The sequence below is a fragment of the Dromaius novaehollandiae genome, chromosome Z (assembly GCF_036370855.1).
Source record: "Dromaius novaehollandiae isolate bDroNov1 chromosome Z, bDroNov1.hap1, whole genome shotgun sequence".
In the NCBI taxonomy this organism is placed as follows: Eukaryota; Metazoa; Chordata; class Aves; order Casuariiformes; family Dromaiidae; genus Dromaius; species Dromaius novaehollandiae.
Window position 1 is genome coordinate 52,328,061 of NC_088132.1, and position 26,967 is coordinate 52,355,027.

The 26,967-nt window shown below is 38.8% G+C and overlaps 1 protein-coding gene across 5 annotated transcripts in view; it reads left to right on the forward strand.

Annotated features, from left to right (window-relative positions):
* Positions 1 to 2,365: 2,365 nt before the first annotated feature.
* LOC112991859 (transmembrane protein 161B) overlaps positions 2,366 to 26,967 on the forward strand; it is a 45,931-nt gene continuing 21,329 nt past the window's right edge. For 2 of the 5 annotated variants that reach the window (XM_026114678.2, XM_026114687.2), the window contains exons 1-5: positions 2,624 to 2,857; positions 11,037 to 11,140; positions 16,474 to 16,554; positions 20,287 to 20,384; positions 22,180 to 22,336. In XM_026114678.2, the coding sequence (XP_025970463.1) occupies positions 2,855 to 2,857; positions 11,037 to 11,140; positions 16,474 to 16,554; positions 20,287 to 20,384; positions 22,180 to 22,336 (443 nt within the window). In that variant the 5' untranslated portion in view covers positions 2,624 to 2,854. Of the gene's footprint in view, positions 2,385 to 2,623; positions 2,858 to 11,036; positions 11,141 to 16,473; positions 16,555 to 20,286; positions 20,385 to 22,179; positions 22,337 to 26,967 lie in introns of those variants that run through there. The other 3 variants (XR_010386233.1, XM_026114661.2, XM_026114668.2) reach the window with 2 other exon arrangements.

A 26,967-nucleotide genomic window follows, 5' to 3' on the forward strand; every position in this document is an offset into this window, starting at 1 on the left:
GCAATACTGGAATAAAAATACTAGGGCCCTAAAACCATGTTTGTTAGAGAATAAAGCCAACCCTTAAGCCATTCTGATTTTAGTTAACAGAAGAGCTATACTTGTTATCAATTTAAATTGCATGTTTTTTATAAAATACCACCAGCTCTTATCAGCAATGAAAACTCATGGCAAAGAGCTCCATAGGAAAATTTAGAATTTATTTTAAAAGATATACATCTTTGGGGGGGGTCTTAGATTCAGAAGTTTTAAATTTGTTTTGAATTGATGGCTTTCCAAGCGCATCAGATCTCCTACTGTTCATATATTAAGAATAAGATTAATGTTTTCAGTTATAACTCTATTTTAAGAACTTACTAATTTTCTTTGGTATTCTCTGAATATCATGAATATATGATTAATGGTTTAAATAGAATGCTTTTAGCATTTTTTACTTTTGTAAATTGACAATGCTCTGCTTTACTGTGCTGTATTTGCCACAAACTTCATTAAATTAGTGCCAATAAATTGTGAGGCCCAAGACTTGTTGATTAAACGATATGAATAGGCCAAAACCATCTTGTCTCAGCCCCTGGTACTATAATCTCTTGTATCTGAGTGGATTTCCTTTGAAGTCTTTTTTCTCTGTTTCTCTGTTGTTTTATCACGGTAATGTTGAGTGTTTTTTGCTGGGTTTTTCTTTTAGCTGCTACATATTTCAAAGGAACAATTAAAAATGTCAGAATGTCACAGTTTATAAGTCTCCATGACAGTTGTTAAGATGTTATTAAATTATCTTTTCCTAGGTATTTGTGTGTGGTGTGAGATTTAGAGTCACTCTGAATCCCCCTCTTGGGATTCTGTGAAAGGCAGGTAAAGTTAGTCAAAATACCAATAGATGTAGATAAATATTTTCTAAAAAAATACTATTTATCCATTCAAGCAGAATATTTGTGCTTCAGTTTCCAGTTCATGCATGAAGTACTGTGATGGTATGTTTACAATAGTAGGATTTACAAGAAAACTATTTTGCTAATTTAGTTATAGATAGGACAATTTAAAATTGCTCTTTTGGGATGCTGGAACATCCTGCATCCTGTGCATGCAAGGCACATCCTGTTATGAGGGAGGCTCTATATATAAGTGGACCAGGGATCAAAGGGTGAAATTTTTTTGTCTTGAAGAGCTGCTTAAAGGCAAAAACACAGTACATTTTTTCCAGGTCAAATGCCAGTAGCATACATCCTTTTATGCTCATGCAGGGGCAGTGCCACAATACAACAGTCACACTCGTTTTTGTGCTCAGGGAGGAGGACCACAGTCTGAATGAATCTGTAGGCACTCTTTAAGAGGCCATTTCTAGGCTAATTGAATTCTCTTAAGTAAAAGGCAGGTCTTTGTCCAAGTTCTGATATACACGCTGGAAGACATGCCATCTTTTGAGTACACAGCATAGGCCACTGGGCATTGGTGGACTAGGCTGCTTTCCATGCATGTCTTGTTGGTAGGCTGTGATCTCTTCAGGCTGGCTGACTGTGATCCAGAAACCTTCAGAATAACCTAACATATGTGAGGCAGAAGGTAGTTATCTTCAATTTCCCTGCCTATTCATCATTCACAAGAAGACAAGAGCGTACAAGCTCTTAGAGCAGTGCCACCTGCAACCAAGAGGTAGGGATCACCACCGAAGAGGGCCCTGCGGGGTCACAACACAAGGGTGCAAACCCTGAGCCGCCCTAGGGCTGCAGATGGAGAAGGGCCTGGCTTCAAGGCAAAACGGATGGCTCACGGGGGAGAACCGTTCCTCCACAGCCAGCGCCGCCCAAATGCGTCTGACCCAACCCGGGCTGTTTCAGCCGCGGCGCGAAGTCCAGGCGGGCAGCTCGGCAAAACCGGCCGGGGCGGCAGTTGGCCGGGGCGAGTCGGCTGCCGGCGGAGCGGGCCGGAGCGAGCCCGAACCGTCCCCCAACCGCCGCCGCCGCCTCGCACCGGGGGAGTGGCCGCCGCCCCGCCGCGCGCGCAGGCACCCGACACACCCCGCCCTCACCGCTCGCCCCGAGCGTTTCCGGGTTCAGCCCCGAGACGCAGGACGCGGCCGCGCATGCGCCCTGGGGATTCCGCCTCGCCAGCCCAGGTGGCGAAGCGGGACCGCCGGGCGCATGCGCAGAGGCGCCATCCTGCCTCATGGCTGAAGCCGCTCCCCCCTCCCCCCGGGCCTGTGTTGTTCCGCGGCGGACGCCTCCTTCCCGGAGAAGGATGCCGCTGCCCGTCTCCTCCCCAGCGCCCCTGAGACCGCCTGTCCGCTCCGGCGGGCAAACCGGCCGCACGCGCGCCCGGATGGTCATCCCCACGGCTCCCCCAGCTCCCCCCGGCGGGCTGAGGACCACCGCGCTCGCCCCGGCGAGGTCAGCGCTCCGGTGACCTCCCATGTCACGTGCGCGGGGTCACGCTGCCGCCCTGCGCCGAGCCGGCTGCCCGCGCTGCGCCTGACGGGGAGAGCGCCGCAGGCCGGCTCGCCTTCCTCCCCGGTGGGCGCGTTTCCTCCCCGAGTTTCCCTCCGCATGCGGGAAGCGGCCCGGCGAGGGAACGGCTAGCTCATACTGAGCAGCCTTGGTGCGCCGCGGCCCTCTCTGCACAGGCACTTCGGTGGGCAGCTTAGCTGGGTGTCTTGCCGGCGGGGTCCTGGCGTGACCTCTGCGGGGTGAGGTGTGCGCCGGTAGGAGCCGGCGCGCGGTGGTGCCTGGCGGGCGCTTGGCCGCCGCGCGGAGGCGGCCGGGCCGGGCGGCGGCGGATTTATGAGCTCGGAGCAGGGCCAGGCCAGGCCGGGCCGGGCGGCTGAGCGGCGGCGGCGGCGGGCGGGGGCGGCTGGAGCACCATGGTGAGCGCTGGGGCCGCGGAGGGGGCTCAACTGTGGCGGGCGGCGGCGGGCAGGATCTGGGACGGGGGCGCCCCTGGGCCGTGGGGGCTCTCGCCGCCCGCCTGCGCTGGGGCCTGCTTGCCCCTCTGCCCCCGTGTGACTTGGGCGGAGGTCCGCCCTTGCTCCCCCCCCCCCCCCCCCCCCCGCCTTTGCAGGATCTGCACTAGCTTTGAGGACGATGGGTGCGGAGTGGAGGCAAAACAAACCAGTAGAAGTAGTTTTGCAGCTACTACGGCTGCTAGTGTTCTTGAAGAAGGTACAGTGCCATTTTCAAGCTAAGACTTTATACTGGGGTGATTTTATGTCCCAGTGGCTACTTCCCTCTTTGCTTCGTTTCTACTGAAAAATAGGCAATGTTACTGCATTTTACGGTCTGTGTCATGTTTAAGGTGTGTTTTTTCTAAATAGGAATATGTGCACGTGACTATACATATATTCACAAGCTCTGTAGCCAAAACCAGAGCATTTAGTGATTTCAGTTAGTTATTAACTTGAATGTATCTAAAAACTTTATCAAACACTTTTGCTACTATTGGTTCATTTCCAGAGCTCTAGGATACATCAGTATATGCTGTGGTAGTATGTGAACGCATTGGTTTTGTGAGAATTGCAGCTTCAGATGACTCTTTGATAAGTGTCTTAGCACAAACACAAATTATGGCACTTGGCATAATTGGCTGTGAATGAGCTTCCTGTAAAATAGACAGAAAACGAGAGGAACAAACTTGACTGGTATAATTGCTGTTAATAGCATAAGCTTGTTGGATAGCTGTAGTTTAAGTAGCAGAGCCTTGAGCATGTTATGAACTAATCTCCTTTACTATAAAGAAAGATATGCTGAACTCTGTGTTCAGGTCTTAATTACAGCTTGCAACATCTGGGTTGGTCAGATCCACTTTTAGTATACTTAGTCTACAGATAAGAGATGTATGGGGCACCACTTGTAATAGAGATATATGTATGCTGGTCCATGTATGCTGCATATCTTCTATGTGCCATGAATGCATGCATTTCCTTTCCAGATGGGTATAGATACCAATACGTTATTTTAGCTATGATGGCACTACTGTTGTTTAAATGATGCAACTGTTGCTTAGGGGCCGTAGCTGAGAGTCTGGCTTTGAGTAAAACCAGATTTTTAATCTCAAACTGTTATAATATTTAAATATTGAATGGTCTGATTCTACTTGTTTATATATTACTTGTGTACATTTTGGCACCTGCAAGGAACTGTGTAGTCTTTCAGATTTTTTTCTCCTTATATCTTTTCCTCTTCCCTTGTTTTTTTTTTTTCTTTTCTATAAGGGTTACATTATTGAATCGAAAGGTCTTGAAACACTCATACCATTTGTAGAATACATGGGTGCTATCACCTAACATTTCATTTGAAACTGATTTTTGCAGGCAAATATAGCTTGTCTACCCAATGCAGATCTTAATAAATAAAAATCAAGTGCTTGTTTCCGTTGCCTGGTGGGCTTGAAAAACCAGAATCTGTTTTCTTTACTAGCTGCTGGAAGAACAGCCAAGTAATCCTTGCACATGATTCTATGACATAAGGAAAGAAAAAGTTCTTTTTGATGTTCTTTCTACTCATACACTGTTTGGAGGCTGTATTCTCCAGTTCTAAAGCAAGAGTAGAGTGAGTAGAGTTCATCAGTTTCTACTGGATTAGAAGGCTTATAAATTAAATCATCAACACAGTTTGCTAGCTGCAGTCTTCCAAGTTATGGCCGCCAGGGCTCATCTGTGTATGCCCATTAGGCTAACAACTCTAAATTCTGCACAAACATCCTAATACTACTGAAGGCCATGATGTTCAGACTGTTCAGCAGAGGTATTAAAGACTATGCTCTTATTTATATTTGTAATGATCCTTGTGATGGCAGAACTTCTTATTTAAAAAGTAAATGTTCTAGAGAGTGATAGCTTCCATAGTTCTTGTTCATGTGTTAATGGGGGAAATATGGGTACACTGGATTTTTACAATCTTGTAATAATAATAATAATATAATCCAACCTTGTTTTTTCCTTTTTAGTAGATCAGATTCTCTGGACTAGTTCTACTTGTAATTTAATAAAACACTGAATATGTATTAGCATTCCACATAATAGGCATTTTCTATTGGTTGCTTCAGTGATAATGATAGTTGTATGATTTAAAAAATGCCTTTGTTCCGGTCATGAGATTTCTACTGCAATAACTTGATTTGCCTAATGGTCACTAGCAGAGAGTTCTAAAATCTTTATGCTTAGAGAACTTCAGTGGAAAAAGAAACAGGACTGCTTCTGTTTAAAATACAGTTGACTGACTGTAATGTAATTTTGTTTTTAAACAAAACACCTTATCTCAAAGGGAGTTATACTGCTGTTGACTGCTTCCATCTAGCAGTTTGTTGCCCCCCACCCTTTGAACATATGGAGAGACACTGACTGGTCAAGAGGGAGGTAACCTTCAGGTGGGAGGACACATGAAGGTGAGGAGTGTAGTGGTAGTCCTGGATTCCTTGTGTGTTCTTGATGCCACTTTATGCATTTGTTTGGTCTTCTCTGCTGTGTTTTAAACAGTGGCAGGAGTAGGAAAAAACGAATTTAGGAAGACTTGGTCGTGAAAAATGGCGGTGGGTGAGTAGTGGAGAAAGCAAATTTTGAAGAGGCCGCTTGATGCCGGCATCTTTCCCAAAACTAGCTTTATGAATACTTGATGCTTACAGACCATGAGATTATAACTGCCTTAGAGTCCTTAAATATCAGACTGTCAACTGTACGAGATGATATTCTGACTATAGGTATTTTGTGAAATTAGTCTTTTTTCACAGGAAGCATTTATTTTAAGGCTTTGCTTAGTCTCTTTTCTTTGGCCATCCTACATAGTATCTTATACTGTGTAGTAAAACATTTTGAATTACATTTGCATTTCAGCAAAGCACTGTCTTCTTTTTCCAAGATGCCACTTAAGCATGCACAAATACATACGGAAAAAAGATTTTTTGCATATGGAAAAGTTCAATCTAATAGCAAGAGCAATAACTTCTCACTGATTAAATGCATTTCAAATATGTTGTATCCATTTAGCTTCTAGACTTTACAAATACCATTGCACTTTGGAGATTGTAGAAGATAGGAGAATTTGTTATATTCTTCTAGAGATCTTGCTGTTTGTTGCTAATGTAAAAGCTTTTTCACTTCTTCAAGATTCACAACCTTTTAGTATATTTGTGTGCTGCCATTGAAAGAGATGGATACGCTCTGAATTAACATCTATAGAATACTGCAATGCTCTTATGTAAAAAATATCTTGTTTTTTCAAGACTTGCCACTTCAAAAAGTAAGTGGTTGGCATTGCGCTTCTGAAGGTAAAGTTGTAAATTAAGTTCTACTAGGTGCTTTTTCAGGCCTGCAGTTGTATTGCTGCTGTCCCATTCTGCGGTAGTCCTGGTGCATACAAGTGATGAGCTCAGATTAAGGCTCTGGTCTTGTGGTGGCGGACATGGTTATTATTAGAGTGCAAGTAGCTTCGAAGTCCTGTCTAAGACTAGGTGTTGATTTATTTGTAAGATCTAGGTACGTGATAAAGTGAACGTCTGGAGGACAAAAAAGAGACCTATTATTGTGGGAGTATAATCTTGAGCAAAGTCAAAATGAGGAAACTAAAGTGGTGCCTTGGCATAAAACTATTAGTCTTGGTTATCTTTGCTTTGCTTTGCTTCTTTAAATCAATTTGTGCTGTAAAGAAAAATGTCCTTTAGGAAGCGGTACTTTTAAGAACTTGTTTGTTTTGTCATTATTATGCTGAGGTAGCTGTAGGTGTATTAAAAGTATAGTTTACTTATGGATAAGTGGTATTGTAACTTTATCTTAATTACTTATTCTTACTTTTTGTTCTCCTAATTATCAGCAACAATGTCTCCAGGTATGTAGTGTATGTAGTGTAAAATGTGTTGACTGTGAAAGCCAAAGTCTAAGTTATGCTTTGTTCAATCTTCTCCAATTGCTTTTTTTGACCTATCATCTTTTTTCAACGTTGTACAAAAGTCTCACTATCTTACCCTTTAATGTGGCTGATAGTACTTGTGTTGGAGACTAATACTATATGGAGACTGCTTCTCTGTTAGTTTAATTAAAATCTTTATTACAAAAAGTGTGTAGTCATGTTGCACAAGCAGAAATCATAGTGCCTTACTTATTAAGAAGGTTTTGGAGTTGAGCACAGTGCTCTAGACTCTTAAGACTTTCACCAAGGACTTTTCTCTGTAACAGAACTATAGCAAGATAGTAACTTTTTAGACAGTGTAGTCCCTGTTTGGATGTAGTATTTCAGGCTTATCTTTGGTGATGAGGTTGCTTGCCAGCCTCTGTTTTGCAGAGAAACTGAACTATCTTACTTAGTCGTCTCTTCTTTGGGCTGAGTGCTTCTCAACATTATATGGATTGACAGAAATGTCACTGTGATCAGCAAGAAGCTGACTTCTCTCTCCAGTGTCATGAGTTTGGATTTCAAATTCTGAGCTGTGAAGCTGAAGCATGCTAGGGACATGGATATATGTGAAATCAGAATGCTGAATTTCCTCTTATGAAATGAATCCAAATTCGTTTTCCCCAAACTGTTTGCAACTTTGGACAGTTTATTCAGTCCATGCAACAGTTCCTCATCTCTAAGAGGTGGATAGGTAGATTTCATTTTGAATACACTTCCCTTTAGTTAGATAATTATTTTGGGTAGTCTAATGCACACAACTCCAAGAAAACAAGAAAATGTAAAGTATTTAAAATTATACTTCAAGCCTGATCTTGATCCCTGGTGTTGATGACATGGAGCATAAACAAAGGTGTGAGGTCTTACTTTCTGAGGTGTCTCAAATTGCTGTGGGCGGAAATGTAGAGGAGCAATTGAAATTTCAAGGAGACATGAGTGGTTGGCAAACAGGCTTGAGAACTGAAAAAACTTCATGATATCTCAAAAAAACCCAAACGTTATTTCAGCTTGTAAAGAAGTAACAAATACTTCTAAATGATAGTTGACATTTTGTTATGGGATGTTTGGTAGTGTATTTATTTTAATTATTTACAAATGATGAAAATTTATGCTATCATAATCTCTCTTTCAATCATGTTTCATTAACAATGATACTGGGCATTGCCTACGACATTTGATTTGTCTACAATTTTCCCTAAAAACGGTGCTGACAACACCACTTCTGATTTATTTAAATGTAAACATCGTTGAAGGGAGAAAAGAGAAGAACTCCCCTTACTGCTGTGTTTAAGACTGAAGGGCATCCTGCCAATGAGGGGGAAGGGCATGAGGAGTGGATGGGTCCTGCAAGTCAGTAGTTGGTTGCACAGCTGGTGTCAACAACAGATATTTGGCTTTTATGACCATGGGGCCCTCTGAGGATTGGGGACTGCTAGGAAGAGACTGGATCCACCTGGCCAAGTGGGGCAAAATTATCTTTGCCAACGGTCTGGTGATGAAAGCTTTAAACTAGGCATGGAGGAGGAAGGAGATGATTCCTACAATCAAGTGAAAAAGTGGTGGATTGGGTTGCTAAGCAAAGGGTGCAGGGTGATGTGGACAAGAGCGACCTTGAAAACAGAACAGGGCAGAAGGGGACCCACTCAAGTGTGTGCACACAAATAAGGAAGTGCCAGGAGGCCAGTGTGATGGGGGAGAAGTGCTCATACCTTTGGGAAATCAGCATAACTGAGTGCCTCCATGAAGTGCCTGTACACTCATGCATGCAGCATGGGGGAAAAAACTGGCGGAGTCAGAAGTCTGTGATAAGTTGCAGGGCTATGATCTCGTTGGGGTCACACAGATGTGGTCAGGTAGCTCAGACAACTGGAGTGCTGCAATGACTGGGTACAGGCTCTTTAGGAAGGACAGGCTGGGACAGTGAGGAGGGAGTGGTGCTCTTTATGTGAGAGAGCAATGGGAATGCATGAAGCTCTGTGTAGGGATGGGTGATGAGCCAGCCGAGAGCTCATCATGCGGCCTCACCAGTGCTGAGTGATGAGGCGCATCTGGAGTGCTGCATCCAGTGCTGGGCTCCCCAGTACAAGAGAGAGGTGGATGTACTGGAGTGAGTCCAACGAAGAGGAGATGAACAGGGAAGTGGAGCATCTGTCATACAAGGAGAGGCTGAGAGAGCTGGGCCTGTTCAGCCTGGAGAAGAGAAGGCTCAGGGGGATTTTATCAATGTGTATAAGTATCTGATGGAGGGGGAATAAAGAAGCTGGAGCCAGGCTCCTCTCAGTGGTGCCCAGTGACAGGACAAGAGGCAATGGGCACAGTACCAGAAAATTCCACCTGCACATAAGAAAACGCCTCCTTGCTGTGAGGGTGGCCGAGCACTGGAGCAGGTTGCCCAGAGAGGTCGTGGAGTCTCCATGCTTGGGGATGTTGAGACCCCGACTGGATGCTGCGGTGGGCAGCCTGCTCTGGCTGACCCCGCTTGAGTGGGCTTTGGACTTGGACGATCCACCAGAGGTGCCTTCTAACCTCAGCAGTTCTGGGATTCTATGAAAATTGCTCTCTCCTTTTTCAGATTATCTGTACATTGAAAGAAACGTCTGAATAAAAAAATAACACCCTCCAAACATATGCTTAAAGTTCCTCCAACAGAGAAGATACACTAAGTGGGAAAGGATATATTGGAACTGTGACAGTATTGCATTCTGTGCTGCCAGTACGGTATTATCGGGTAGTGAATCTTTCTGTTGTGGGGAATAAGATGTAAAAGTTTAGGAAAATGTTTCTCAAATATATAAGCTAATCTATGTTTTATTTGCCATTGGTTATTTGTGTACTGCTTACATAAATGGAAATATGTTTTACCCCCGATCTTCTGTGGTCCATTGTATTAATATAAACCTAACAAAGTATAATTCTGAACTTCTACAACTACAGAGGGAAATGTTTTGCCTTTAAGGTCATTGTTAGATTACTAGCCAAGACTGATGTCTAGGAATGAATGTACATATAAACAGTCATATGCCACTACTTAAATGTGGTGTTTTGTGTGCTGCTTGAAAATGTGTATACTCCTTTTCATGAGAAGATGTTCTGAAAAACATCCATTTAAAAAGAAGAGAGGGAAGTTCATTTGCTGTCTCTTTGGTGCCTTTTCTCTTGCATGTTCTGGTAAATGTCATGTGTACATCTGTGTTCAGTATTTTTTCTTCTTACTATTGCTCTTGATGTTTTAAGCATGAAAATGTTATATGTAAATAGAGCGAGTATAAGGTACAAGGTTCATGCTGGGTTTTAAACATGGTGTTAGTATGAACTGATAGCTTTTCATATGCAAGATGGAGGTAATATGATGCAACACTTCACTCTTTGCTTGTTAACTTTAGACCTTTAGAGATGTTGCTTTATTTAAAAAGAGAAGAGAGCCCACTGCTAGGGTATACATGTTTTCCTGACCTTTAGACAAGGAAAAAGAAAAGCGAAATGTGAAATAACTTGTTAGCAATTAAACTTCTGTGGCACTACACTATTCTTTTTTAAACAGTCTGAATTAAAGCTTGTTGAATGACTAGGGATCGGAATGCTTCTGGCCCCTCTGAAGTTCCAGATCTTGACTGGTGAAGAATCAAACATTAAAATTGAACTATGCTAATTCCTCTGCCCCCTCTTCTCCCTTCCCTGACTTCAGTAAGGAGCAAATATTGTATACTAATAGAAAGCGGTAATTTTAAGACACAGATGTTATAAATTGTTAATTCTAGTAGGTCTGTGTAGTGTCAGCTGTTAGATCATGTCAGAATTGAAGAGACCACAAAAAGCAAGATTGTAATCAGTGATGTAATTTTAAGGCATAATGTCTTATGAAATGTCATGTCCACATGTGGCTTTAACATCTGTTAAACAGAGAAACTCTTGTATTTGCGAGCTGTCAGATAGTGCATATGTTACTAGCCCTGTGATCTGGCAGTGCCTTTTTTGGATAAGATGTGTAAGTGACTATAACAAGTTCCAAGGAATTTCTTGAAAACTGATGCAGTATTTTTTTCTCCAAATTTAAAACAAATAAATGTTATCCCTACTATAGGAAAGTGTTTAAAATATTTAAAAATGATATTTCAGCACTTTTTAAAATACATATTGACTTGTTATTAATTTATTCCTCTACAGGGTGTGATAGGTGTACAGTTGGTGGTTACCATGGTAATGGCTAGTGTGATACAGAAGATCATACCTCACTATTCTCTTGCTCGTTGGCTTCTCTGTAGTGGCAGGTAAGACAAGAAACAGTTCTTGCACCGTGTATCTACCATAACGCATTTATGTATTAGAGTACAAACAGCAAAACAAACTAATTCAGATGATGTTTTCTTGAAAAATAATTGATCTGCTATTCTTGAACATTGTCAAGATTACAGTATTGTGATATCTGATTTACAGGCTCAAAGTATAAAACAATGGTGGTATAAAAGAACAGACTTGACTTTGTTGCTACAAATCACGTCAGTCATAAAGTTAGCTGCTGTCCAGCTCTTACCTTTTCAAAGGCACAAGCTACACATTTTAATATTGAAAAACTAAACTGAATACAAGACACTGCAAGAATGGAGGGATTTTCTCTGTGTTGCCTCAGTATTCTTTATAATCCACCGGCTGATTAGCCTTGCATATGAAAAGTGCTTAGGTATTACTAAAAAATTACTAAAAAAAAAAAATCTTTTTTTTAATACTTCATGGGGCAAGATCAGTGTAAATTTCAATATACTACTGCTTCATAACTGTAGATCAAACAGACATAATGAGTTGCAAGGCAAACACTCCCTATGTGACTGTATCAGTAATAACTAAAACCAGCAGCTATTCTGCATATAAAGCAGTATCTTAAATATTAAAAAACTACAGACACTTTTTTTTTTCTTCCAGGAAGAAAAACACTGTCTTGTTAGAAGGTAGTGTGCTGTCTTTTATAATTGTTAAAATTTTGATAATGCCGAATCTTCACTCCCTGATTTCTGAAGGAATATCCTTGAATAAGTATGTGCTCCTTAGGAGTCTTGACCAGTGTTATGTAATTTTCCACTGCTTTTTTTTCTTCTGGATCTTGAAATTACCAACTTTTCTCTTTTTAATTTTCCCTGTTTACATGTTGGTTCATCTCCCAAAGAGCTGCTAATCAAAAATGGTTCTAATGTTGTTTAGATATGTGGTAGGTATTACTGGGTAGGTAGAATGGAAAATGTAGTGATTGACAGGTAGATAATATAAATAGGAATGATAGGCTTAATCATTGTGCAGCATCTTATTGTTGACCACATCTATAGAGTAATGATCACCTCTTTTGTGCTCTAAAAATAACTTAAATTTGTAAGTGAACTCTTGACAATTTTTAATGAATGTGAAACAGCCAACTTTGTTTATTTTTTAAGAGATGTGCAACTACCATGGTATTTTTTATCAGTGATATTTCAAATGACATTTTCTACTTTTTATTGTTCTATTTAACACAAATAAAAAATTAAATATTTAATTGCTTCTTTTAGAGAATTTTTCAATATTATGTCTATATTCCTCGTTCTTGTGAAGTTTTCAGTTTCTGTATCCTCGTTTAAGGCATGCCTTTTGCCAATGATAGGGAAAAGTTTGCTGTTCAGATGTTTCTCTTCAGCATCCTTTCCCCTTTAAATCTTTGCACACCAATAGTTGATAAATACATAAGGCATGATTTGTGCACTTTTGCTTACATAATTCTGCTCCCCCTGGAGTCAATGGGAGTACTATTGCCTTTCATGTTAGTAGCCTTGAAAATCTCACTATTGCTTTGCAGTGTTCTTCTGTTTACCTGGTAATTATTCGAGTGCATTGTAATTTCAGTCATTGCGGATAACCCTCTGAATACAAGGACTGTGTAAAGATTCAGAAATAATTCTGTGTTCCAAAAACAAAAACAAGTCAAAGTTCACTGAAACAAGAATCTGAATCGTAATGGCAGAAAGAAGAGCACTTCTTTTCTTAGTTTAGCTGACAAACAATCTTTTATGTTAACCCATTTTCCATAGTGCTGTCTTTTTGCTAACAATGTCTTCTTTGATAAATCTCTGTGGGTGGAGTGCTGGAGGGTTTCATACGCTCTCACTCCTACTTCACTAGGTATACTTCGGTTAGTCTTTGGTTACCAAAACTGGTTTAAGTTATTTGGCTTAAGGATTTTTTTCTTGGTAGGCTTTTCTAGGTAAGGCTGTCTAAAATATCTATATGGGATAGAGGGGAAAAGGGGAGCAGGGATAAACACATTACCATTTAAAAACAGAAAAGCCAGCTGATTTAAATATTACTACTATGTGTACTTTCAAAGCCCATTAAAAGGAAACACAGACTTTGAAAATTTAAAAGAGTTGTTAGAATAGATATAAGGTAATTATTGAATGAACAGATCATCGTTGATTGAAAAGCTATTTACCTAAATTTGAAAGCAAATATAAACTTTCAACACCATGTGCTGTTTTCAAAGCTTGAACAGAATTTGAATATTCATGTTTATTGAACTCAGTTGGCAGCTCAGGTATCTGTGTAGGCCTTTGGATTTTAACAGGTAATCAGGCTTTACCAACATACTGCTTTTAGGTTGCTCAGCTACTTCTGTCCTTCTATTTTCAGTCCACTTTGGGAAGAGAGGAGAAGACTGATGTTTTGCTGTGCATTCATTAATGACCTCCATTCAAATTAACTAGGGCATATCTGTGCTACTGTTCGTCACTTGAATATGTCAAAGCCACAGGGCAACCAGTTCTGGGACCTCAGCTTAAAACAGACATAAGCTACAGCAGATATCAATTACAAATTTTTAACTCTGTCTTTATTAAAACATTTGTTCAAATCTCCTTGTTTTAAGATTCTAAACACAAGGTGTGTAGGATTTATTAATTAAAAAAAATTGAGGCTTATGTACTGTTAGCTTTCAGTATAACTCACTTGCAACATAGTCCTGTTGAGAAATTAAGACCTAGTTGTGATTTAAGCATCCTTGATTTGCCCTGGTCCTTTACACAGAACAAGAATTTTGTCTATGCTGCTGTATTAAGTACTATTTGTCCATCTGTGCAGGAAAGATTGTGAAAAATTAGCTTCCAACACAAGTGAACTTTTTCATACTTAAGAGATCATCATTACTTGTACTGTCAGTATGTAAAGTTCAAATCTGGGAGATGGTGAATGACAAAGCAGGAGACTATTTTTGTGCTTTCCCACACTTGTTTCTCTAGATCATATAAGGATGGGAAGAAATTAGTATCCCTATAGTTTGTCATTTTGAATGAAAAGGTAGCTGCTTTGATTTTTATTTAACTCTAGATCTTACAATGTCTCTGTTTTGCATTAGAGTTCTTTTGCAAACAGAAAATGTTTCACATGGGACCACATATGATGAAAATGAATGAATGAAATAATTTTCACTCTGCCTTCAAAAAAAAGTCTCCTCACCCCACAAAATCCTTGTTTATGGAAAGTGTCTAGCTTTTGCCCTTTTTCAGTGTTTCAACTCATAATGAATTTCTTCAGGGGAAATTTGTTGTGCAATGTTTTGAATCTCTGTAGTATATTAGCTTGTGCTTTTTCTCTTGATCAGTTGATGCTGGGATTTGTTCATGTAGTTTGTGTCAGTAGGTACTGTTCTGCTATATGGAAACCCCTGTTAGCCATAATACATTCTATATAACATAACATTACCAGCTTGCACTCTTAATTATCCGTTAGGTTTGGTTTTTTTAATTATCTTAAGATGATGTCTGTGAGTTCTGTGCAAGTGCCTGTTTAACACTTCATTATGCCAGCAATCAGACTTCTGAAATTGGGAACTTTTCCTGTAACGTGTATTGTATTTTTGCCATACTATTGTTATTGTTCCCATCAGTTTAGTTTAAGTTTAGTCCAGTGTCAGAGAGGATGTCAGGACAGAGAAGCTGTGTCTCCTGTTGATAATTTGCCAAGCAAGCATATGCGCAGCAATACATACATTTATTCTACCTATTCTTCCTCCTGGTCTTTATCTTTTGTCTCTTGTAGCACATGGGTATGCGCACAGTGTCCATGCCATCATAAGGAAGATTGGAAAATGAGTAATATTGCTTGTTATGGCTGCCTGGACTTAAAAATGTTTCTGCTTTTCAGATGGGAGTCTCACTGCAGTGGACCTCCCTCTGTATTTGCGTAGGCACTGTTGCATGAAGAACGACAATTTTTTTGTGCTTACCCAAAAGTCCATATTCTGCAAATATAAAAGATCTGTGGATCTGACTTCTGCATGGGACTGGCAGCCTTTCCCAAAGAGAGATTGAAAGTGTTACCCAGTGACAGGTTTACTTCCGTTTGATGATTATTTCCCAAATTTGCCTTGCCATCTTTTTGAAAGGGTATTTAACAAAGTCCCTCATTCAGCATGTAGGTTTGAATTACCCTACTTGGTGAAGTTTTCTTAACTTGGGAAATACTGACAGTCATGGATTTCCTTACTGACTCCAATTATCATCCTATGCTAAAAGCTGAACTTTGCATTGCAAACCAGTGGCCTTCTACTTGAGAAAAGGACTTCTAGGTAAATGCAGATAAGCTTCCAAGGCTGTTCCCATTAATACTTGGACTCCTTTACCTCAGCATTTCAGAGTGGAAATGAGAGTAACAGTCATCTTTCCTCTGAGGGGCAACACTCCCTTGCCATATGTGGTAAAGGCTTTATTTCAGCTACTAAGGTTCTTGTCATGCTTAGAAGGTAGGGTAAAATGTACCACCTAGAGACTTAGCCATCTTCCCCCCTCCCCCCCATTGAGAATTTCCTTGCCACTGCTTGTCTCTCAAATAAATGGGCAACATGATGGAGCATTTGCTTGTGAATGTGGGAAAATGTACAACTTAGCTGCATATAAATTAATGACTTCTTACTAGTGTTTAAATATTAAATTCCTAAAAGCGATAATGGAGCATGCAAATGTTTTTCTAAGTTACAGTTAAGTACCTTTAATTTACAAATATCTATGCTTTTGTTAGCTGTGGTGTTCAGTGTTTCCTCTTTCTAGTGAGAGCTGAAAATATCACTGAGGTGTTGTGTAGGACAGGATTGTAAATGTTAAGAGCATGTCTGTGAATGAAAAAAGACAGGTGAAGGTTACTTGATCACAGCTATTCCAGATCCTGCAAAATTACTGTTTTTTGAGAAGAATAATTATCCTTAAGAAAATCATTTAGAATATAGTTCTGATGGGTAACTATAATATAGTTATTTTAGTGAACTTTTTCACTAAAATAGGTACAGCGTTATTTGCTATATTTGTTGGCAACTTGAAAAATCGGAGTTTTAAGAAACATGAGCTTTCACTTGAATGGTGTGTTGATAGTGGCAAACTTTTCTGATTACAACTATCTTGCATGCTGAAGAGAATTGAAGTTCAGCTGTAATTGTTCAGTTCAGAGCAGTGTTGGTACTTAAAAATGTGTTTTGGTTAGGTGCTGCAAATGACAGATGTTTTAATGTGTGTATGTGTGTGCTGTTATATAGATTAAAAAAACCCTCTAAATGCTAATATTGACATTGTTTTACTTGAGGTTTTTTTTTCTTTAGTTTACGATGGTATCAGCATCCTACTGAAGAAGAACTGCGGATTCTTGCAGGAAAACAAAGAGGGAAGAGTAAAAAAGATAGGTAAATACTTATTTTAAGGTGTGGGGTTTTTTTGGTTGTTTTATAGCCTAATCCATATAATAACTTTACAGGATAATTTTTTGTCTTTGTGTGAGTCTAAAACTTTTTGTTGCGTGTGCATGCCCTGCTTGCTTTGATTGCTGCAGCTCTGTACTCAGCTGTATTCTTTTGGTTTAAGCTTAACATGGCCGAATTGTGCAGGACTGTATGATTCCCAGTCCACAAAAGTGATCTGTAAAATTGTTAATTTGGTGGCGAGATTTTTTTAATGAATGTCTTCATTTGGATGAAGACTGAGAATAGCAAATCTTCTATAGGATTGAAGCTCTTCATCTGGAAGCAAGAGAAGAAAGATTTGATTATATTAGTTGAACACAGGATTACTATGAGCCACCACTCTTATGCAGCTGTGAAAAAGGTAAATGTGCTCCTAGGAGGTATTAGGTGAGGTATTTCCAGTAGAAGAGATAGGGAAATGTTAATCCTCTTGCACAAGGCACTGATGTAGAACTTTATCTGGATTACTGTGTACAGTTCTGATCACTCATGTTCAAGAAAAATGAATTCAGACTCAAACAGGTGAAGAGAAGGGCTGTTAGGATGATCCAGGAAATGGAAAGCCGATCTTACAAGAGGAGGCTAAAAGAGCTTGACTTGTTTAACCTAGCAAAAAGAAGGCTGAGAAAGGATAGGATTGCTGTGTGTCAACTTAAGCAGGAAACAGATTCCTAACCATCAGGCGTGAAGTTCTGGAACGGCCTTACCAGAAGGATAACTGGGGCAAGAACTGAGGCTAATCTTGAGGTGGTAGAGCTTTCAATGTTTATGCATTATTTCTGAATCGGATATAGAAGGGAAAAAAAGTGTGTGTGTATGTGTGTGTGTTCTTTTTCTTTTTTGGGACAGATTTCTTTTAGTCCTTTCCTTTATTCCACTATGAACTACTCTCTTACAATTCTTAATATCCAACTTTTATGTTAATCCACAGACTGCATATATTGTCTATTCCTCATAAAATCAAAGCAAATTTTTTCAATTTCTTATTTCTTAAGCTACATGGGTAGCAACCTCATTTGCCAAATTTTGGGGTAAAAAGTAAGTCTTTCCTTTTAATATTTAATGACATTACTTGTTTGTCACAATACTCTTCTAAATTCAGAAACTCATTTTATCTAATAGTTCTGTAACAAATTGAAGTAAAATAGTTAATGTGAATAGCATTATAATTTATAACTGTCCATTTAACCAGTGATATTTAGTCATGCATAAAATAGCTTCAGTTACATATCTATAAGTGACACGTTCCACCAATATGAGCCTTAAACAGAAAAACACAATCACATTACCAAATAATAATTGTACTCTACTCCTAATGCCTTCCTTCTTGTTTGTAATGAGGTAAATTTTATTTATGGGTACGGGACTTCAGAGAAACCAGGATGGTAATGTTGAGACTTAAATGCTGCTTTCTTTGTTTACCTATTATAACAATAGGATGTGTAATAACCTGACTTTTCAGTCAATGAATATACTTCTTTGTTCTTTGAAGCAGCTGCTGTTATTGGAGGAGAGGCCTGTTTTAAAGTAGGAATTGTTCCTATTTACTTGTTTCGGATATGCTTTTTTAGGTCGCATGCATTAGAATGCAGTGCTCATTTGAGCCAAGGAGATGTGAGACTGAAATAAAGGTACATCTATTGACTTTTCCCATGTGTCCTCAAGATAAAGAGTTTGATTTTTTTCAAGCCTCAAATCTAGTAAAATATAATACCTGCTCCTTACTTGAATACTTTTCCAAATTTGAATTAATAGAGAAATGGCAAAAGGGGATCCAAGGACTTGCTTGGAAATTAGACTTGGAAACAACTGTAGTTTGAACTTGTGTCTTACTAGTCCATTTTATTCAATGCATACTACATTTCAGTATATCATGCTGTAAGTTATAATAGCACATGAATATTAAATAGTTTTTCTATTTCAGAATGGTTTGTTTTATATTAAATTGTTAGGCTAATGAAAAGGTCCATAGCTACTATGAATTACTCTGAATTAAAGAATGTCAGTGATGCTAGGTATGTTCTGAGTGTCTCTTGGATTATGGGTCCCTTGGGATAGTTAAAGTATAGGAGCACCAAATTTTGTTGAGCTGAGATGACTTCAGTTATCAAAATGCTCATCTCACTCAATATGATGGTACTCCTGGGTGCACACAGGAGGAAAACATAAGAGTATAACTAGGGGAGGAGGGGGAGGCACAAAAAAGTGCAGATATTCAAGTGGCTATGCAGTGCTTGGGAATTCTAACTTAGACTTAGACACATGAATTTTTTGAGTAATTCTTTAGGCTTTTATCTCATTTTTGTGAATTTGTTCATTAAAAGTTTTGTGCTTGAGTTGGGGAATATTAAGAATTAAGATGATGTGAAAAAATATTTATTCATGCTTTATGTTGTATTCTCATCTTACACATTAGTTGGTAGGACATCATTCTTCAAGAATAAGTTCACAATTGATTGAAATTCATTTTCATCCTTATGTCCTGATGACAGTTTCTTTCAATGGAAAATCCACCCCTCTTCTGATTTCAGAGATACTATTCTAAAATGTGGCAGAGATTGCTGCTTTTCTAACTGTTTAGAGCTTTTCAGTCCTGTTGCGTTTGTGTGTGGGGATTTTTTTTGTTTTTTTGCCTGTCAAAACATTTTCTGGTCTGCTTTAATGTTGTGTTGTTGTGTGGTGTTTTTAACATAGTAGTGAAGTAAGGTGTTTTTCGTTTTTTTTTGTTTTGTTTTCTGTGTGTTTTTGTTTTTAAACCTGGCTAGTAAAGGTGATCTTTCAGATCATTTCCATACTAATTAATTAATTACCATAACAAGGATATAAATTGAAATAATTCTATTGTATTTTTACACATTTCCTTTCAGATTGGAAAACTATCTTAAAAATATCTTTGCTTGATGGCTAGTAGGATAGATCTGTCAAGGATCTAGGTTCCTTCAGCTCAGGTGACATGCTTACTAAGCACTCTGTTGTGACCAAAAGACCTAAAGCTGGACTTTGGAAACTTTGAAAATTTAGTTAGGTTTTGCCTAACCACCTCAGTTATCTTCTGAGCTGGATTACAGTTTGTTAATTGCAGTACATGTTCAATACACTGACACTCCCAAGTCTTGCTCCTTTCAGTCCAAAGACTTTAACGCAGCTGCCTTTTAGTGTCCCGGCCTAGACCTCAATTGCAAAGTCTCGATTTAGCTTTGATTTTCTTGTATATTTGTATGGCAGGCTGGATATATTCTGCACTATACCTGCAGTTGTATCACGAGACTCTTGAGATTGGGGGAACCCGTTGAAACACCCCTATAGGTTATTGCCTGCCTGAACTGAACTGTGAAGTTCCCTTTCAGAGGAAACCAGTGTGCTGGAGTAGAGGGTGCCCACCTGATACTGCCCTAATACATGCTCAGGATGTGGCATACAGATGCTGTTTAGACCTCTATGTGTAACAACAGTAGTATTTCAGAGCCTTGTGAGGTAAAGCTAATAATTACTGACATACCCAGTTGTTTCTCAAGATATGTGCGCGTTTGAACTTGAGTTGATGCTTTTTTACCTAGATAAACATGTTTGCGTTTGGGGAAAAAGTGATCTGCATGCTTCTTAAATTTGAAATGTCATTATATAATTAAGAAGTTGATTTTGTTGTATCCGTGTGTTTTATTTACCTTTTTACAGAAAATATAACGGTCATATTGAAAACAAGCCTCTAACCATTCCAAAAGACATTGATCTTCATCTGGAAACAAAGTCTGTGACTGAAAGGGACACTCTAGGTAAGAGTAAGTGGATGCAGACAACAGTATATTGTGTCAAATATATTCTGACATTATGGTACATTGTTTTCTATCAAGTGTTTATTTGCAATAAACACTGGAATATCTCTTTTGATAGACAATGAAGGAATAAAAGCACAACTGATTATAAAGTGAGAAGGCAAGAATTAGGGTTAAATCTCCTTTGTTGTTCCATGGGTGACATCTTAATAGCAGTGTTACAGAAAAGGATGAGTAGGTGAAATCCAGCATAAAGCACATCTATTGTTGCATCAGGCATCCCTAGCAATATGAGACAACACCAAAAGGATCACATCACTCAGTGTGTTTGAAACAGACATAAAAAAATGTGATCATAGCTTTGTACAAGAAAATGACAACTGGCAGATGTCGAAACATGCGCTTTCTTTTCAGCTAAAATAGGAAATGTACTGTAGCATTGAAACCTAGACCTTTCACCCACACATCTGAAACTTTGAAGTAAAATATTTGGAAAACAAAAGTGACACTGCAGAAATAAGCAGCGTTAAATGTTTGGAAAGTTAATAGATGTTTTTATAATGCTAATTTTTGATTCTTTAAACATAACCAATTTTCTGTTTCAGAGAAGTCATACATGGATATGTAAGTATGTGTGATACGTATTTTCTCCCTAGCTATGTTTTTACATGCATGTGTTGTATGCATGAATATGGAAAGATAGCATAGTGCTGAGCCAGAGATTTCTCAGCTTAAACTATCCAAAACAGTGCTGAGAAGACTTAATCTGTAACAAAAATACAAAGCTTTTTGAAACTAGTGTGTAAGCAAGCAAAGCATTCACAAATTTCAGTTAGTGTTAGTTGCTTCAAATAATAGTATTAAAACCTCTCCCTGAGAGTAAAACAAGCATCTGCTAATAGATACTGATACAGTGTAGAGTTTAAGTTATCTTTAAAAAGCTTTATGTATACAAATATACATTAAATCTAACCAAATAGTTGTTTCAAAATAAATACCAGCTTTTCACTGAAATACTAGGATTCAGCCAGTTTCTTGTTTTTGGCATCAGGTGCCTTGTAGACAAATGAGAAATGATTAGTAATTTTTTTTTTTAAATGTGGTTAATACAGAAAGCTGTTTGAGACGGTCGGACTGCACTATATTATCAAGAATTGGTCTTTGCAGTTCCTAGCATCTGTGGGAGACAGAAAACTTTTCTCTTTGCAAACCACCTGGCCTGCATGGGGCACAGTATGTTCCCCAGAATTTTCAGGATGGAGTTTACACAATAATTTATTGCTAGACGGGAGATGTGAACAGAATCTTGGAGAACAAACCATCAATGTTTTAGATTTGAGTTTTTTTTAAGAAAAAGAAGCAGCAATTATATATAGTACATTAAATGATTGTCAATGGGCTTTTAATCTTAAACAGAGAAACAAAATTCTTACTTTGAACTGTAGTTAAATTTAAGTAGAGGACCATTTTCTACCTTGAAGTTGAGATCTAAATTAGCAGGTTGATGTAGAAAAGCTGAAACAGTAAAACAGTAATGCCTTGTAGCCTCATAAACTGCTGAACAGTAATCAAGTATCAAGCAACAGGTGAGGAGCGAAGTTCAGGTTGAAAGAAGAGGTTGCTGAGTGAGGAAAAAAAATGTTGCACTTTTTGCTGTTGCTCTTAACTTGGATAATCTAGACCTCAAGAAGCAGCTTTGAAAATAATTTGTAATTGTCACCCCTTTCTGTATATGTCAGTAATTTCCTTTAAAATATCATTATACTTCTAAGATTTGCAAATTTATATTTTTCAGCATTGCATTATTTTCCTGAATATCAGTGGTTGGTGGATTTCACTGTTGCAGCTACAGTTGTCTATGTGGTGACTGAAGCCTATTACAGTATTGTGAAGCCCTCACAAGAAATGAATATCAGCATAGTGTGGTGTCTGCTTGTCTTGGCCTTTGCAGTGTATCCTTTACTGTTTTCTTGACTCAATCTATCTGTTCCAAATAGCTCTTGCATCATTCTGCAAAAGCTATGTATTGATGATTTGCAGAATAAATACATGTTTAACATTTGGATAAAGGATATGTATGCTAGTGCTGATGTCAGAGCATGTAGAAGTAATTCATAAATCTTAATACCAGACCATCTATGGAAGAAAATGCATGTGAATGTGAAAAAAAGTCAGTGCTCACCTGTAATATGTATTACAGTTATAAATTAATTTCGTTTTGCCCATCTGGACAATCAGGAATGGATTTTTGTACCTGCAAGTACTTAAACATTTGCAGAAATTTGCAATTTACCACACGCTTTTTGTTTTTGATATGTTTAGTATGATACTTCCTTAGCTAAATAATCACTTATTGCAAAGATGCATGCATACATTCATATTTTTAGAGGAAATTCAAGATACTCTTATAACGAACCTTATAGGAAAATAAAATGTGTAGAGTTGTAGGAGCTGAAGTGGTGCTAGGTTTTCAAAGTTCATTGAAGAGCTCAACTGTCCTCTGAAACTGAGGGAAACAAACGCAGAGTATTTAGGAAAAAAAGCAATATCAGACCATAGAAAGAAGCAGCTGGAATGTTTTTATGTACTGGAGAAAGCAGTATTGGACATAGATGCTTGTGTGGTAATTAGCTGTTTTTCACAGACCAATCCAGACTTATACTCTGGGGAGGAAAGTAGCCTTTTAAAGATGTGAGAGGTGATGAATTGACGGAATTGAATAAGGGCCTGGAGGAAAGCAGATTGTGGAGAGGTGAGTTAGAAAATGAATTTGTCCAATTCTTTTGTACCCTCAACAGCTAATACCTGGATGAAGTGCTAAGTTAGACTTAATATAGCACTTGAATATTCAAAATTGATTCCTCTGTGAAAACGCCTCTTCTTCCATATAGAAGATCATATTGTGACCTTTTTTTGGTGTTGAGCACTAACTAGTGATCTCCTGTAAAACCCTTGACTTCTGATGTCTGGTTAGATCTGTCTGACAGTTCTGGATATGCTTACAGCTTGTCTGTGCCTGATAATTCTTAAAGTGTGTGCTGCCGTTACAGTAAGGACAGTAATTCCTTTTCAAAGTAGCTTGCAGTATAAATGAGATCTAGAATTTTCCTGGTAGTGAGTAAGAACTTGTTAGATGGGAGAATTGGCTCACATTATGAAAGAACAGTGTTTGGCAATAGCTTGCTTTCCACACAAAGCATTTTTCCATTGACTTTTATCTGTCAGTGGACAGAACAATGCAAAGGTGGTTTTCTAATCTACTAGGTGGTGACAAGAAAATTAGTGCCTGACTCTTGCGCACTTTAAATGATACTATACCTATGATTTTAAGTAGCCTTTATTTTACTTCTTGGAGTATTTCTGTTTTATTCATGACATAAGGAGAGAGAGAGGCAACTACTGATTAAGAAATCGAGATGAAGGCCAACACCTTCAAATCCCATTTTGAAAATGAGGAAGAGGTTAATATAACTCATGGAAAAACAAATTTAAGACACTATAGCCATAATATGTTCTTAAAGGTATGGGTGGCAACACCCTCTGTTTGCTTTGGCTTTCAATAAAGTCTTGGGTGTAACCAACTTAAGGAGTACTACAGTAATTGCAGCTCTAGGTGACAGAGTTGTAAGTTATTTATTGGCATGGATTATATGGGGAAATGGACTGAAGCATTGCTTTCTTACAGTGGTATTTAAATGCAGTCCTAATCACAGCTTTCATTTGGTCATCTATTGGTCATGCATTCAGAGGCAAAACCAAACTCAGATATTTAAAAGGATTGAGTTGCAAGCTTTCTTTTTCAATAGCGTGAAAATACAAATAGCAATTAGGGTCTTTTTCTGATTCTTTCTTTCTGACATGGGCTGCATTAGGCAGAGTGTTTCCAGCAGGTCGAAGGAGATGACCCTTCTACTCAGCACTGGTGAGGCCACATCTGGAGTGCTGCATCCAGTGCTGGGCTCCCCAGTACAAGAGAGAGGTAGATGTACTGGAGTGAATCTAGCAAAGGGCTACAGAGATGATCAAGGGACTGGAGCATCTCTTGTATGAGGAGAGGCTGAGAGAGCTGGGCCTGTTCAGCCTGGAGAAGAGAAGGCTCAGGGGGATTTTATCAATGTGTATAAGTATCCGATGGAGGGGGAGTAATGAAGCTGGAGCCAGGCTCCTCTCAGTGGTGCCCAGTGACAGGACAAGAGGCAATGGGCACAGTACCAGAAAATTCCACCTGCACATAAGAGCGAGGAGGTGTTTTGTGAGGGTGGCCGAGCACTGGAGCAGGTTGCCCAGAGAGGTCGTGGAGTCTCCATGCTTGGGGATGTTGAGACCCCGACTGGATGCTGCGGTGGGCAGCCTGCTCTGGCTGACCCCGCTTGAGTGGGCTTTGGACTTGGACGATCCACCAGAGGTGCCTTCCAACCTCAGCAGTTCTGGGATTCTTGGTTACCTCATGGTTAACATTGTAGATTAGTAATATCAGTATAAAATCTCTCTTATTATGTTAGCAATACTTTCAGGAAGATTTAATGACAGTATGTTCCTTGGAGGCAGCACTTTAGTAGGCCTGCTGTACCAACCTATATTTTGTGTTTTTTGAAAGGTTGCAGGAAACTCTGTCATTTCATTGATGGTTTTTCATGGTGATAGTCTGCACATACTGCACTGTTTCCAGTAGCTAAAGAGGAGAAGAAAAGATACTACAAAAGTCTTGAGTTTTTTTTATTGATTATCAGTCTCCACCTGCCAAATGTGAATTTTGGCTTTAAAAATGTATTTTGCAATATTGCTTGCAAAAGTAGCTAATGTTTGTGAGAACTTACTGTGTTGTAGGTCACCTGTTCCGGTTACTGAATTCTTTTATTCTTGCTATACGGTTTTGCTGCACATAGTTGCTAGTCAGAGATGGCTGATTTCCATTATTTTGAAATTTGGAATGGTGGCTTCTTGGCAGAACAAAAATTAAAAATTAGTGAAGTAAATAATTGTTCACAACTTTAAATGTAGCAGTTGCAACCAGGTTGCTTGTGAAGGGATGAGCTTGTAAGATAACAAAGCACTTTTCTGAGGGAGGGAGAAGGGGGAGAGATGTGTGAGGATAGAGCGAAGGTGGATAGCTTTGAGAGATGATCCATCTTAACAATAGCATGTGTTTAATTTAAATTACTCTGCTTATGCAGCTATTTAAGATTCATCATTGAGAGCAGTTGAATGACATTCTGAATCAGTTGTCTATCTACAACACACAAATACGTGACCTTACTTTAATTTTTTTTCTGTTGTAAACCTTTAAATAGTGTTGTGTACAATCCTTTCTGTTGCAAAGGCAAGGCATTTAGGAAAATTAATGCAGAGTAGGAAAAGTAATGTATTCCTCAGGAAGCTGTCTGTCATCTGAAAAGATTATCATTAGAGTTACCTGGTTAGGAATATTGGGAAACTTTACTGGCTACTTTTGAAAAATGTCTTTGCATGTAGTTATATCAATGGGATAGAAGAGGAAAGCAATAGACATTTCTTCAGCTTGATTCAAGATTGTAGGAAAAGTTATTATCAGACCTCAATATAACCTCTGGAATCCTTAAACTCTGTATTTTTTTCTACATCCTTACAATTAGAAATAATTTAGATGGTTTTATTTGGTTTTCTATTGTGAATCCAGAAGTTCTAGCTATCTTACTAGACATGCAAGTGGACCTTTTTAATCATGCATAAATACTGATGGACTGTTTAGTAAATGATTCAAAAATTCTAAAATTATAGCATCTTAAATAAGAGATAGCATACATTTACTAGAAATCTATATATTCTACAAGTTTACCACCTTTTGTGAAATAAATGAAATAAAGGAAAAAAACCTACTGACATAGCACTCGTGGTTTATTTCTTCAGTAGATCCTGAAACATAGGTCGAGCATTGAAAGGAAGTCATAAAAATAACTCAGATTTCCTTGAGATAATGCTTCGACTTTTCTCCACCCCTGAAATAATAGTGATGGTGATTATTCACATGTGACGTGTACTCTCTGTTACGTGGTTTGCATAATCCTTAATTTGTCTAGAGGTATCTGAATCTGCACTGTAATTGGAACTTGTTATCAATGTGCTTTCTTCTTCCCAGTTACTTTTTTTGGATATTTTAGGCATAATCCATAGTTGAAAATATGAAGTATCTAGGGGCCTTAAGATCTGTTTGGAGGTCACAGACTGTTATGAAATACTTTGTGTAACTTCAAGATTTGACTTTAATATATTTTTGATTTGTGCTCAATGTCCCTAACTATGTAAGGATACATAGTTTAAGAGTAAGATATTTCACCAAAAATAATACAAAGTTACGTTTTGAGAAAAATGTTTATAAGGGTAGGAATTATCTTGCTCATCCTAACGTTTTTTTAATGGTCAGTGTAGAGAAACGGACCTTTTCAGAACACAGTCTATATGAGGTATTATGTGCCTGTTTTTAGGATGAGGTAAGCATTCCTTTAGAGATGCCCATTCTTTCTGTTAACTATAATGGGAGCTTAAGCTGATTACTGTGAACTTAAGAGTCAAGTTAGATGCTGTGGTTAGGCCTCTGTAATATGCA